This window comes from Eurosta solidaginis, chromosome 5 (genome assembly GCF_040869045.1).
Source record: "Eurosta solidaginis isolate ZX-2024a chromosome 5, ASM4086904v1, whole genome shotgun sequence".
Taxonomy (NCBI): domain Eukaryota; kingdom Metazoa; phylum Arthropoda; class Insecta; order Diptera; family Tephritidae; genus Eurosta; species Eurosta solidaginis.
Genome location: NC_090323.1, coordinates 273,395,544 through 273,409,526, shown reverse-complemented (window position 1 = coordinate 273,409,526; position 13,983 = coordinate 273,395,544). Strand labels below are relative to the sequence as shown.

General features: G+C 35.4%; 1 protein-coding gene across 9 annotated transcripts in view; it reads left to right on the top strand.

Moving 5' to 3' along the window:
* app (Palmitoyltransferase app) overlaps positions 1–12,860 on the top strand; it is a 108,236-nt gene extending 95,376 nt beyond the window's left edge. For 7 of the 9 annotated variants that reach the window (XM_067790825.1, XM_067790823.1, XM_067790822.1 and 4 more), the window contains one exon: positions 5,945–12,860. In XM_067790825.1, the coding sequence (XP_067646926.1) occupies positions 5,945–7,008 (1,064 nt within the window). In that variant the 3' untranslated portion in view covers positions 7,009–12,860. The remainder of the gene's footprint in view (positions 1–5,944) is intronic. The other 2 variants (XM_067790827.1, XM_067790828.1) reach the window with 2 other exon arrangements.
* Positions 12,861–13,983: the final 1,123 nt, after the last annotated feature.

Here is a 13,983-nt window from a genome sequence, read left to right as displayed (position 1 = left end):
CGAAAACGGTGACCTGGTTACATGGAACACTTCTTTATACTCCTAAATAGAGAGAGCTAGGAAACACCCAGAGAAGATGATGAATAGAAGCCCTCAATCGATGATGATGGAATTAATGTTTCCCCATCCGACTGACGAAGTCAGAATAGCAATAACCAGATTAAAAAATAACACGGCAGCGGGCGCAGATGGATTGCCTGCAGAGCTTTTCGAATACGGTGGCGAGGAGTTGGTAAGGCGCATGCATCAATCTATACAAAATATGGTCGGACTATTGATTGCTCGACGATTGGAATCGAAGTGTTCTTTGCCAAGTCCACAACAAGGGGATCCTGCAAAAAGCGGCAACTATCACGGAATCAGCCTTTTTTGTATCGCATATAAGGTTCTGTCAATATTGTGCGAAAGATAGAAGCCCACAGCTAATCGGCTGATTGGGGCTTATCAGTGCGACTTCAGACCTGATAAATATATCATCTACCAGATTTTCACTATGCGCCAAATCTAAAGCCGCCTTCGACAGCACGAAAAAGAGCGCTCATATGCGGCTATGTCTGAATTTAGTTTTCCCGCAAAACTTATACGGCTGTGCAAAATCAGCTCAGTCAGAATTTGGAAGGACTTCTCCGAGCCGCTCGAAACGAGATTTCAGACAGAAAAACCCCCTATCGACCGATTTCTTTAATTTGATGCTGGAGAATACAAGCTCTAGAACTTAACCGCTCTGGAACAATATTCTATATTCTGACGACATTGATATCATCGGCCTGAATATCTTCGCCGTCTGCTCACTCCAAACTGGAAAAAGAAGCAAAAAAGATGAGTTTGATGGTGAATGAGGACGGAACGAAGTACCTTCTGTCATCAAGCAAAAAGTTAGCGCATTTGCATCTTCGCAACTACGCCACTGTTGGCACCCCATAATTTCTAAATAGTAAAAGCCTTTTTTTATGTGGGAACCAGCATTAACACAAGCAACAACATCAGCTTTGAAATCCATCGAAAAATCACTCTTACCAATAAATGCTACTTTGGACTACGTAGGCAATTGAAAACTGAAGTCCTCTCTCGGAAAACGAAAATCATTCTCTACAAGTCACTTACACTCACACCATGCTAACATCAGATGGGGGAGTGATTTAATGATAAGCTGTACGAGCTTTACGCAGAAATCAACATAGTCCAGCGTATTAAAACACAGCGGCTACGCTGGCTAGGCCATGTTATGTGTATGGAAGATGATGCTACGGATATAAATGTATTTTTATTGCATCCCACCTATGAAAGCAGAAGAAGAGGGCGGCTTCCACTCCGCTGTAGGGACCAGATGGATAACGATTTAAATTCCCTTGGTGTGACCAATTGGCGTCAGTTTACCCAACAAAGAAGCGTTTCGCACGCCTTGTTGGACTTGACCTTCCTTGACGCTCGCAATCGGCGTCAGTTATCCCGAAATAGGGATAGCTGGTGTCACTTGTTCGAAAGAAAAGTTCTCCGGAAGATTAATGGTCCTGTCCGTGATGATGAGCTTTGCGCAAATATGAAGATAGTGCAGTGAATAATATCCCAAAGGCTTCGCTAGCTAGGTCATGTTAGTGAATGAACGAAGACGCTCCGGCTAAGAAAGTATTTCAGTCGACACCGCAGTTGGAAGCAGAGGACGGTCGACAACGCCACTGAGTTTGGAGGAGCAGGTGGAATGAGAGTTGACTCTACAAGTCGCTGATCATACTTGTCCTAATGTATGACTCCAGTAAAAAAAACAGGATTAGCCTGGTTTCATCGGGCCACTTGAGGACAGTGCGCTGCCACAACGTCCGAGAGAAAAAAGTTGTATAGTCCTGTCCGTGATGCCGACGGCAACTATCGAAGGAAGTATAATCGACATCGCAGTTTGGAAGCAGAGGAAGGGGAAGACCTCTACTGAGTTGGCAGAGGCAGGTGGAGGAAGACGACCTCCCTTGGTGCTCGCAATCGGCGTCAGTTATCCCAAAATAGGGATAACTGGCGTCACTTGTTACGAAACGGCCAAACCGCTTAGGCGGTTAGGCGCCTTGTCTTGAATTGACGTAAAAGTAAAATTTCCCTAACAAGTTAAACTACAATCAATTCCCTAAATATGTTCGAAATTTAATGAGCTTGTACTCTTTTTTATCTTTTCTTATCCGGATGATTTATTGTTAAATCAAGGATGATATAATTTAAGTCAAGTTATTACGTATTTGTATTGTAATCAAAATCCAACCTCTGGTTCAATAATTCGCACGATAGTCAATACCAAAGAAACGCCAGCAACAATAACGCAATAAAACGGAACCAAAAAAACTGGAAGAAAAAAAAACATTTAAATAAATCTTCCACAAGAATATAAAAATCCGCATTCGTCCACAATTTTAAATAGTGATAGCCTATATCTTAACAGTTAATCCCGATTTTGGAGGATACTATTTAATTAAGCCTACCAGAAATATTGTATCACCTCACTGAAAGATACAAATCTGATAAAATCAACCGAGTTATGACCGATATTTCTGTAAATTTTTATCGATCGAAACAGCAGCTGAATTAACTTTTCACAAATTGTTGATTCTGAATTAGCCGTTTAAGTCAAATCAACAAAAAAAAAATAGTAAATCAAATGTAAGCCACAGCTCCGCTTAAAAAAATACAAAAAAAAAAAAACTTTTTCCTTAAGGTTTTGATGTTGCTTTTTCCAAACTTTGCTCCCAAGGTGGCCTAGGCGTAGCACGCTACCATCATTTCACGATGGTCGTCTAGCTTTGGTGTGTTGACCACCCTAAAAATACCAACGAAACTGTTAAAATATAACATTGGCTGTTGATATTATAGAGATTTCTCTTTTAAAAGAAAAATCAGTAAGATGTACTAAGAATCTGTCATTTTTACAGAATATTGTTAACTTGAGATCAAAAGTTTTTCTTCTGTCAAAAATATATACAAGTTTGTCCTATTGACAAAAAAAAAACATTGATTTAACCATGATGCGATCAATTTTACTGAATAACTGTTAGTTCAAGAACAATAAACCTGATTTGTTGATTTTACTAGCATCTTTCTTCTCGGTGGCCGAATCGCTGGTACTTTTGATTTTATATTTATTATTTTGATTATGTAGCACTGTGTAATTGATGTTTATTATAATTCTAAACAGAAGTTTTCGTTAGGAGTGACTGGCTCTTAGGAATGTTTTGCTTTGTGATTAATATATTTTGTTAGCTTATTCGTTTCGATTTAATTTTGCATTGTTGCATATTTTAGTTAAATAAATATATATTTGTATACCAATACCTATGTACATTAGGGTGGCCCTTATTTTCCAAAGTGTTCCGATTCTCGATCTCACCCCCTAGAAATATGCGAATAACCTAAAAACTAGCATATACAAAGTTTTAGGTAAATCGAAAAAGGGTTAGAGGTGGCGCAAAGAGCTTGAAGTCCTGAAAAATTACGAATTTCTACAATTTCTAAAATTTGGTCAACCCAACTTCATTTGTTATGGGCGAAACGTAATTTTTCGTGTTATTAGTAAGTTTTAGAGATATTTTAAATATTTTAAATATAAATTATGCCTTAAACACGGTGTCATTACTTCAAGAATGTGTATATAATGAGTATACGTAAATGAGTTTGTTTCAAATTTTTTTCTATTATAACTTTTTTGAAAATACATTTTTAAAACATACATGTATCTTGTGAAACTTTAGCTGACACGTATATAATATGATATTATTTCCTAGGATCTAATTAACGATGATTTAGTATGTGATTCAAATTGTTTTTTGTAATCAGTTACAACTTGTAAAAAATATTGTTTTTCTTGTTCGTCATTTGTAAGTATTCTATACATTCTTCCATAAGCTTTACTCCCAGTTCTGCTGTGTCGTTAACTACTTTTATATTTATAACAGTATCCTTAGCTTTTTTATAGGTTCTGTATCCCCCCAGTATAGTGGATCTACCTCCAGAAATTGAGTTGATATCCCAAACCGACCAACAAAATCAATTGTATTTCCTGTTACAAAATCGTGTAGTTCTTTTTCTATGAATTTATTGATTTCACTGGGCCTTAAGTGTAACCTCTTTAAATTTTCTGTTTCCTTGTCGCAGTTGTCTATGCTTTTGATTTTTTCCACAATCTTTTTCTTCATGGTACAAGAGACGTTATTATCGAACAATGCCAATGCAATACATTCTTCAGACAGTTCCCATAGGTGGTTACAAAACTTTTTTATTGCAATGTCAGATATTTTTTTATTAACATTTCTGTATTTATAAATTTCTTTAATAAAAGATAAGTCTTGAAGAGGTGCTGTGTGAGGATTGGTACAGTTAAACCAAAGCTTAACATAGAATTGTATAATAAACGTGCATATACTTGCTATCGCCGTTAGTTTAAACTGTTCACGAAATAAATAGATTTTTAAGCAATACAATGCCTTGGACATCCACCGAGCATGATGAGTGGGCCTTGGTACACGAAACTTTATGCCATCACTTGCTCCTAGACATATACACGTTAATTCCAATAATTCCCTATAGTCATCTCTTATTATTTTCTTTTTCAACTCTTCATTAGAGAAATTTAGAATAGTATCTTTGCTTTCGCTTAAAATTAATTTCAATTCGTTATTTTGTAGCAAATCTCTAAAACTATTTTTGTCGATGTTTTTCCAATTTTCTTGAAATCGCCGAAATAACTGAACGTCCTTACTAGTATTTACTGGAAAATAACTCTCAGCAAAACTACATAAATAGGATGACGACAAGGTAGATACAAAAGTTTTCGCTCAAGTTTTTTTTTTCTAATAACTTTGCAGCTCCTTTTATACCGCCTGTTTTAACCGGTGTCAAAACAACAGGCAACAATATCATCCTTCAGATCCCATTCAAATAACATTTCATACAACGTATCAGCTATTTCCGAGCCTGTTGCAGCATATAATTTTGGAGCTCCTATTAACTGTTCGCTATTCCTCTAAGTAACAACAACTGGAAGTCGTTCCACCTTTTCACGATCTGTTATTTCTGGAATCATCCCAATGCAAAGTGCCGCAATTTATCTATTTAAAAAACCTACTATTCAAAATTTGTTCATTCAAGGGTAGTATAGTTTTAATAAGAAAACGTCAAAGACATTTTTTGTAATTGTTTGCAATTTTAAAATATATATTTTCATTTCTTTATACTTTTTTTTTTTTTTAATTTCTTTCGACATGCTTGTTGCAAGAACAAGTTGCTGTGCAGGCTTAAATTTGTTGTGCCATCACGCATTTCGAAAGAAAATTTATAAAAAAATATATGTGTATACTTTTTTAAATAAATAAACTTCAAGGGATATATGTATTTGTGTATAAAAAAGTTTATTTGAGCGTTTTTTACCCGAATACCACGATTCACTGATAAACACATTTGCACAGACATAATTTACTTTTCATATTTGTTTGTAGAAAGCGATATATATTTTGCCCTGTAACTCTGTTATTGATCGACCCAATTTGAAGATTGCGGCCATTTTAGAAATCCAAGAAAATACAGATCTTATTACGGTATGGAAAAGCAGTAAATTAGTAAAGGGTTTAGAAATATGGAAGCCTGAAACACGAAATTGTAAAAATTCGTAATTTTTCTGGATTTCAAGCCCTTTGCGCCACATCTAAATCTTTTTTGATTGGCCTAAAACTTTGTATATATTCGTTTTTGAGCTATTCGCATAGTTTTAGGGGGTGAGATCAAGAATCCAAACACTTTTTTTCCCCTCCATACAACGAAGGGCCACCCTAATGTACATGCAAATATATCTAACTCCATTATTTACATACATATTTAGAAAACATACATAATTACATGCATACTTAATATGGCTATAAATATATTAACAAAGTTTTCTTCTTTCTTTATTTTACTCCGTCAATATATTTTCCAGGTAACTCCAATAGTCTTGCTGAATTGGTTGACAACGAAATTCCTCTTTCCCAAATGGATATACCACAAACACAAACCGCACATATGCAACGACAATTCCGCCACCATAAGGATCGTGCATTAAATGCATCTAATAGCAATAATAATATAAGTCAGTTCAATACAAATATATGCAATAATGATGATGATGTTGTCGAAATTGTTGGTAAAACTGAAGTTGTTGCTGCTGTGGCTGCAATTGCAGCCACAAATCAGGCCCGTGAACGTCAAAATCGTTCCGGCAGCTATAGTAATCTTTTTTATACAGATAATAGTTCCATACAAAATAATCATAATAGTAATAATAATAATAATAGCAGTCATAGCATAGCATGTAATAGTTCAACATTACCCACAAGTATTTCGGCGATTGATCATTTAAATGGAGAATCATCCGATCTATCAACTGACACAATTACAGCAAATATGCCCGTTTGTATTGATATGGAAATTTCTAAAGATTCAATAGCAAATACTCAAAATGATGTAATAACCGATAAACAAATATCAAATTTAATAAAATCAATTTCTCAAACTGAGAATGTATATAGTAATGTAATGCAAATCGATGATACAAATGCTAAAAATTCCAACACTTCTAATAGTAATGCTAGTATGCATATATATTCAAATTTAATGGATGAACAAAAACAACACGAATTAACAAAACAAATGGCGGCTCAGCAGCAACAGCATAAACAAACAAATCAACATGGAATTCATTTAAATAAAATGTTATCATCATCGTTATTAAATGATGATTTAGATTTGGATGATCCAGTGAGTGCATCATTTGTGGCACACGAAAATATTGAATCCAATTTTGAAGGTAGGAATGGTAATGGAGGAGGAGGTGGTGGAAGTGGCGTGGGCGTTGGAAGCTCTTTAAGTGGCCTCAATCGGATACGAGTTCTTAATAATACAACTATGATAAATACGGCACTTGATTTGGATAGTTTGGATGGCTCGAGTCTAGGTAACAATGCACAATCGTACCTAGTCAAAGGTGCACCTCCTATATCATAAATGTTAAGTTACACTACGCATGTAAATTCAGGGTACAATTTTCCTTATGAGTCTATTAAAAAGGTCCCAATAGAGAACTGAAGGTCTGGTGATTACCTACTGCCGGCTTTGGTTTAGTGAGGGTTTTTTAAAAGCGGGCAAGAAGTTCTATTCAAAAAAAGTCTCCACGAACAAAACATTCTGCAATAATATTCACCAAACAATTTCCCTTAACGTATTAAACTCGTTAGTTCTTAGACAAAAAGCTACCTACATATATATGAAATATCCAACCGACTTAAAATTTATTTTTTACCACACCTTATCCGGTTGGGTTTAAGGGGCATGTAGATATTGGAATGATTCAACACTGTCAGAAAATGCATTGATTCGATTTTAATTACTCTTACTAAAATATACTTGATTTTTGAGGATCCGCTTAACGGCTCTTAAAGCCAACAGGAGGTGGTGGAACATAGTCAATTAGATTTTAAAAACGATAAAATGATTATCAAGGGCGGTAATTGAACTTGCTTAAATTTCTTAGCATATAGACGCTTTATCTACATCTACTTAATTTAATGGCGACCTAAAGTTGCTGCTCGGACGTCCCAAAACGTACCTAACATCTAAGGTGACATAATATTTGCTGCGCATTTAGCGAATTAGTTTATGCTCACAACTTTTCTTTTTGGCTCTTGGTCGACACTTACGGAAACACCCATATTAAAGTTTTAGTGCTAAAAACACCTCCTCAAGAAAGAGATGACTAAATCATAGAAATTTTGTTCACTTTACAAAAATGAGTTTCTAATCGTTCTAAGCGCAGGGGTGTGAGAAGGGTGCACGTATAAATTCGCTGTTGTTGTTGTTGTTGTAGCGATAAGGTTGCACCCCGAAGGCTTTGGGGATTTATATCGATGTGATGGTCCTTTGCCGGATACAGATCCGGTACGCCCCGGTAACACAGCACCATTAAGGTGCTAGCCCGACCATCTTGGCAACGATTTATATGGCCACATTAAACCTTGAGGCCATCCCTCCCTCCCCACCCCCAAGTTCCATGCGGAGCTTGGGGTCGCCAGAGCCTCGTCTGTTAGTGAAACAGGATTCGCCGCGGATAGGTGAGGTTGACAATTGAGTTTGGGGAAGCTGTATATTGCGGTGCCAACCTGAAGGGTTGCGCTACAAAGCCCCTTGAATCTGGTATTTTAGTCGCCTCTTACGACAGGCATACCTAGCGCGGGTATATTCTGACCCCCTAACCCGCTGGGGGAATGGTATCCCGGCTGTTTCTAAACTCTTAATCGTGATATAAAAAAAAATAGCTTCTCCTCCGATGGTTTATTACATTTTAAATCAGTTAAATCATTCGGGCTTAGTTAATTGACGTTTAACCGTAATTCAAAGCTATTTTTCAATTGATCTCACTGGAATTTAGGCGGCCAGTACCAGTGTGTTTGAAGTGAAAAATTCAAAGATATCACTTTTTCTTCAAATTTTTTTTAATTTATCGTTTTTAATCTATTTATACAAATTTTATAATTTTTACTCTTTTATGAAATTTTGAAAATACAATGCATGTTAATTTGATTTTGCAATACTAATTGTTTCTTGGAAATTACAAACGGCTAAACTGTTATTATTACGAGTTAATTTTTCATATTTAATTTTATCTTTAAGAGATCGTTTTTTATTTTGGAATATTTTGTTATATAAAAAAATGATTTTCTTTAAAAATCGCAGACATCAGTCTAAAAATTTATGGTTTGTAATATTGAATATTTACAATAATTCTTACAGTTATGTTTTATTTTTATGAGTGTAGCAGAACTAGCTAGAATAATCATGCTATTTACAATAATTTTTACAGTTATGTTTTATTTTTATGAGTGTAGCAGAGCTAGCTAGAATAATCATGCTAGTCACATTGCAAATACACAGTAACTGGAAACATCATGTACCAGTAATTATTAATAGCTCCGTCACATAAGCACTTTTTCATATAGATGAGTTTAACACAAGCTTATGGATGATGTGTTTTTTGCACGTATTTTTATGGAGAACGGCAGATTGAGCGACACTGGCGCCATCTGATATAAAAAGTAGCCAACTCAAATTTTGGTGCAAGCAAAGCATAAGAAGAAAAGTTTGACATTTGCTTTGGCACACTTTGCAAGTGAAATTATTTTTCCCACTCGTTTGTAACTTTTCTAACAAGTTTCGAAATTAAAATATAACAAATGAAGCCGACACAAAATATGTTAGCAAGTATTTTTGTTGTATAGGGAGAATGTTAAAAACAGTGCTTCGCAAAATTTTGTATGTGAATGGGCAAAGCGAAATAAACTTCAATTGCCAAGTCTGAAGTTCCTTCATATTTATAAACGCAACACCTTGGCTTATGTTTAACGCATATATATGAAAATTTTCATTGTGCCGCGGCCTTAAGGCAGCTCGGATGTTGTGCATTTGGTATTTGGAAACGTTGCAATAGCAAAGGATCGAGAACAACTTTTTTCACTTTAAATTTTTTTGGTTTATTTTGTTTTTTATTGACAGTTTTTGATTTTCTATTCTGTGTTGAAAAAATATACTACAGTTTTTGATGTTGTATATTTGCAATGACGTAGCAAATGCATAGTCATATATTTTCGCAGTACATGGTGTTCCAGCACGACGGTGCAACGGCACACATTGATCAAGTCCAAAAGAAAAAAAAAAAAGTTTTATATTTTCTCTAGACTCAAATTTCTAACATATTTCGGACTCATAATCATGAGCGCTCAGAAAATTATTGAGGAGCTATCAGATGACGGAAGGTCAAAAACAAAAATTGCATGTTTAAATTATGTTGTAAAGTGTACAGAACTATACAAAGAATTTTGGACAGTTTATTTTCGAGTCCTGCTTAGAATACAGTTACGAACAAAAAATACGTATGTAGCAATGACAATTTTTAGCAAAATTTCATCAATTTTTTATATTTTAGATTGTTGGTGGCGGCCACCGTGGTGTGATGGTAGCGTGCTCCGCCTATCACACCGTATGCCCTGGGTTCAACTCCCGGGCAAAGCAACATCAAAATTTTAGAAGTAAGGGTTTTCAATTAGAAGAACATTTTTCTAAGCGGGGTCGCCCCTCGGCAGTATCTGGCAATCGCTCCGAGTGTATTTCTGCCATGAAAAGCTCTCAGTGAAAACTCATCTGCCTTGTAGATGCCGTTCGGAGTCGGCATAAAACATGTAGGTCCCGTCCGGCCAATTTGTAGGGAAAAATCAAGAGGAGCACGACGCAAATTGGAAGAGAAGCTCGGCCTTAGATCTCTTCGGAGGTTATCGCGCCTTACATTTATTTATTTTATTTTTGTTAAAAAAAATATTACATAAACAACAAAATTTTTTTCCCGAATTTTCTTACATTTTAAAAAATAAAACTTCGATCCCTTTATTGTTAAATTATTTCAAATAAGTCCTAATCCTTGGGCTCGCTCATTATAATTTAAATAATTCGAAAGGGCAACGAAACAACGATTGAAAAGGTTTTTAAAAATATTTGTAAAAAAATTATTTGTTCGTATCAATCATTCATATATACCGACATTTTTGCGCCCCCTAATCATTGTATCATTTTGTTCAAGTCGTACATTCTCGTTTTTTGAGTATAATGGAATACGTAAATAAAATAAATAAATGTAAGGCGCGATAACCTCCGAAGAGATCTAAGGCCGAGCTTCTCTTCCAATTTGCGTCGTGCTCCTCTTGATTTTCCCTACAAATTGGCCGGACGGGACGGGACCTACATGTTTTATGCCGACTCCGAACGGCATCTGCAAGACAAATGAGTTTTCACTGAGAGCTTTTCATGGCAGAAATAAACCCGGAGCGCTTGCCAAACACTGCCGAGGGGCGACCCTGCTTCGAAAAATTTTCTTCTAATTGAAAAATCTTATTTCTAAAATTTGATGTTGCTTTGCCCGGGGTGTGAACCCAGGGCATACGGTGTGGTAGGCTGAGCACGCTACCAACACACCACGGTGGCCGCCGAATACGTACTGTAACGAATTTTGGGAAATTCCGCTTATTCAGTGTTGCAAACTGGTCTTTATTTAGATTTCTTTGGGAGTAGTACTCTACAATTATACTTCACAACCAGCGTGCTTAAATCAAAACTGATTAGTTATTACTCAGCTTGCGCTGCTTTTATACTCTATTGCCTCGTCCGCAAATTTCTTCAAAGATCTAGACGTTTCACCTTCTAGAACTCTTGTATCTCTTGCTTGGTAATTAGTTATATGCGTGTGTATGTGTGAGTAAAAACTTCGGCTGATGATTACATGTGTGTGTGTGTGAGATATCTCTTCACTTCGAGCTGCTGGTTATGTGTGTGCATGTACTTCTCGTCGCCTTCCAATGATGATTAAATTGATGTGTTCATTTGCTGTAGAAGGTTCACTTGGGAGACAATTAGACGATTTAATTATAGAAAAAGTACAATTGTGCAATTTCGAAATACACTTAATTACGGCTAATAATGACTTGAATGCAAAATTTACAAAAAGTTGTGTGGTATCACCGAGGATATGTAACTATGAAGTATTTTGCATGTTTTCTTTTTTGTCAATATTATTTACAATGTCCATATAATAATTAATGCTAAGTAAGTCAACTATAAAGTTAACAAAGTCTAATGTATTAATAAATAAATGAATAAGAGGTTAAATGGCTGTGCCTCAACCGTGCGAATCGTGGGTGCAAGGCTTCGATAAATTATTTTGAATTGCTTGTTGTAGTTCATGTTGTACCACTTTTTTTAATTAACATTTAGTTACGTAAATATGTATGTATATTATCTACTTATAACTTTTAGAGTATAAAAAATAAAGAGAGAACATTCGCACATTTGAACTATGAACTAAATTGCCATTAAAACGATGTAGGTTAAATGAAAGTATTTAAGATTTTATATTGAACAACAAAAATTATCCAAGCATGTAAATAAATAAATAACATACAATATACATAGATACGCATAATATGTCTATAAATACGTATTTATATATCTGTGTTCACAACAAGCCTTAACAGCACAAGTCCATTTTTGGCAAAATTGAGTTATTATCATGGTTGAATTCTCCTTATTCGATTTCATATTGTGTCAAAATTTTGTGAAGATCACTCCAATAGTTAACGAGATATTAACAAAAGGCACACAGCGGGAAAATAGCATATCTAACTTGTGCTTTTATTCCATAATAAGTTTGTTGTTCGAAAACGTACATAAGTATACTTGTAATGTTTTATTCAATATATTTTTCTTCCATTGCGTATCGTTACTTAACTTATGCCTTTGTTCTATGCTTTATTTCCTATTATTTGTACACATAATAAGAGATATGGTATTTTTCCAAGACGACTTATTTGTGTCATATAAAATAACTTGACTTACTTAGTTATAAATTAAGTTTTTAAGCGTATTTGGAAAACTAATAATATTTATGTAAGTTGCCTGCCAGCATAAGATGCATATAATATCATCTGAGATATTCCAAAAAAAGTTTGTTCGATTCCCTCGAAATGCTCGCTTGAAAAACGCAAAAAACGCACTTGTGCTGTTAAGCCTTGTGACCACAGATATGTATATGTATGTATGTGTGTAGAAAGTGCATGTAGTAAATATATTTACATACATATACATATATAATATAAATGTAACTTGAAAATTAACCTGATTAGTTATAAACGTTACGATTACTATTATTGAGATGTTATAATGTTAGAATTGCAAAATAAAAGATTACATTAATTCGTTATTGTGACTAGGTGAGAATGTGAGAAACTATAAATGAATAAAGCAACGAAAATACATAAAAAGTACTTGCATTTTATTTAAATACTAGAAGACCCGCCAGACGTTGTTCTGCCCTAAATTTTACCTATCTTCATACATTTTAATGAGCTTTTTCCGTCTAACTCTGTCCTTCCGCCCTCTTCACTTTTTCCTAATCCTTTTATTCCCCCCTCCATCTTTTTCGCTTCATCTATATCCATCTTCGTCTCATTCTATCTCTTTCTCAGTATCCTTCTCTCTTTTCTCTTCTCTCAAGTTCTTCTCATTCTTCTTCATCCAAGAGGGTGGTATGTATTTTGTTCCAGTCCCAGTCCCAGTCCTACTCCGAGTCTCAGCCCCAGTCCGTCTCTGGTCTACTAAAAAAAATAAATGAATAGGCAAATTTATATACCAAATTTCATGCAAATCGAATAGGACGTATGTAAATAGGTATAAAAAATAAATAAATGTAAGGCGCGATAACCTCCGAAGAGATCTAAGGCCGAGCTTCTCTTCCAATTTGCGTCGTGCTCCTCTTGATTTTCCCTACATGTTTTATGCCGACTCCGAACGGCAACTGCAAGGCAGATGAGTTTTCACTGAGAGCTTTTCATGGCAGAAATACACCCGGAGCGCTTGCCAAACACTGCCGAGGGGCGACCCCGCTTAGAGAAATTTTCTTCTAATTGAAAAACCTCATTTCTAAAATTTTGATGTTGCTTTGCCCGGGGTGCGAACCCAGGGCATACTGTGTGATAGGCGGAGCACGCTACCATCACACCACGGTGGCCGCAATAGGTATGTTTGAACAAAATCGACCGACGCATCTCTTGAAACACACCCGACCAACTAACACACATTTTAGCCTTTCTTTTAATATATCGAGCCCTTCCCGCAATTTAAGTGTAACCAACAAAAATACAGATATTAGTTTTTTTCTGAAAACCGATAGTTTTTCAGGATTTGAATCATCTCACAAATTTTTATAATAGAGAATAGTACCGTTATCAAGCTAAATCAAAAAGAAATTTTAGTGTAAGTGAATTTTGAGGTTTGTTTACTTTTTTTGTGACCGCAAATTGCTACTTACCTCAAAAGTGCTTCTCTGTGGTATCGTAAGAGTAATGTTTATTTTCACTTTTATCGTGTATATTTATTTTGTTCGCA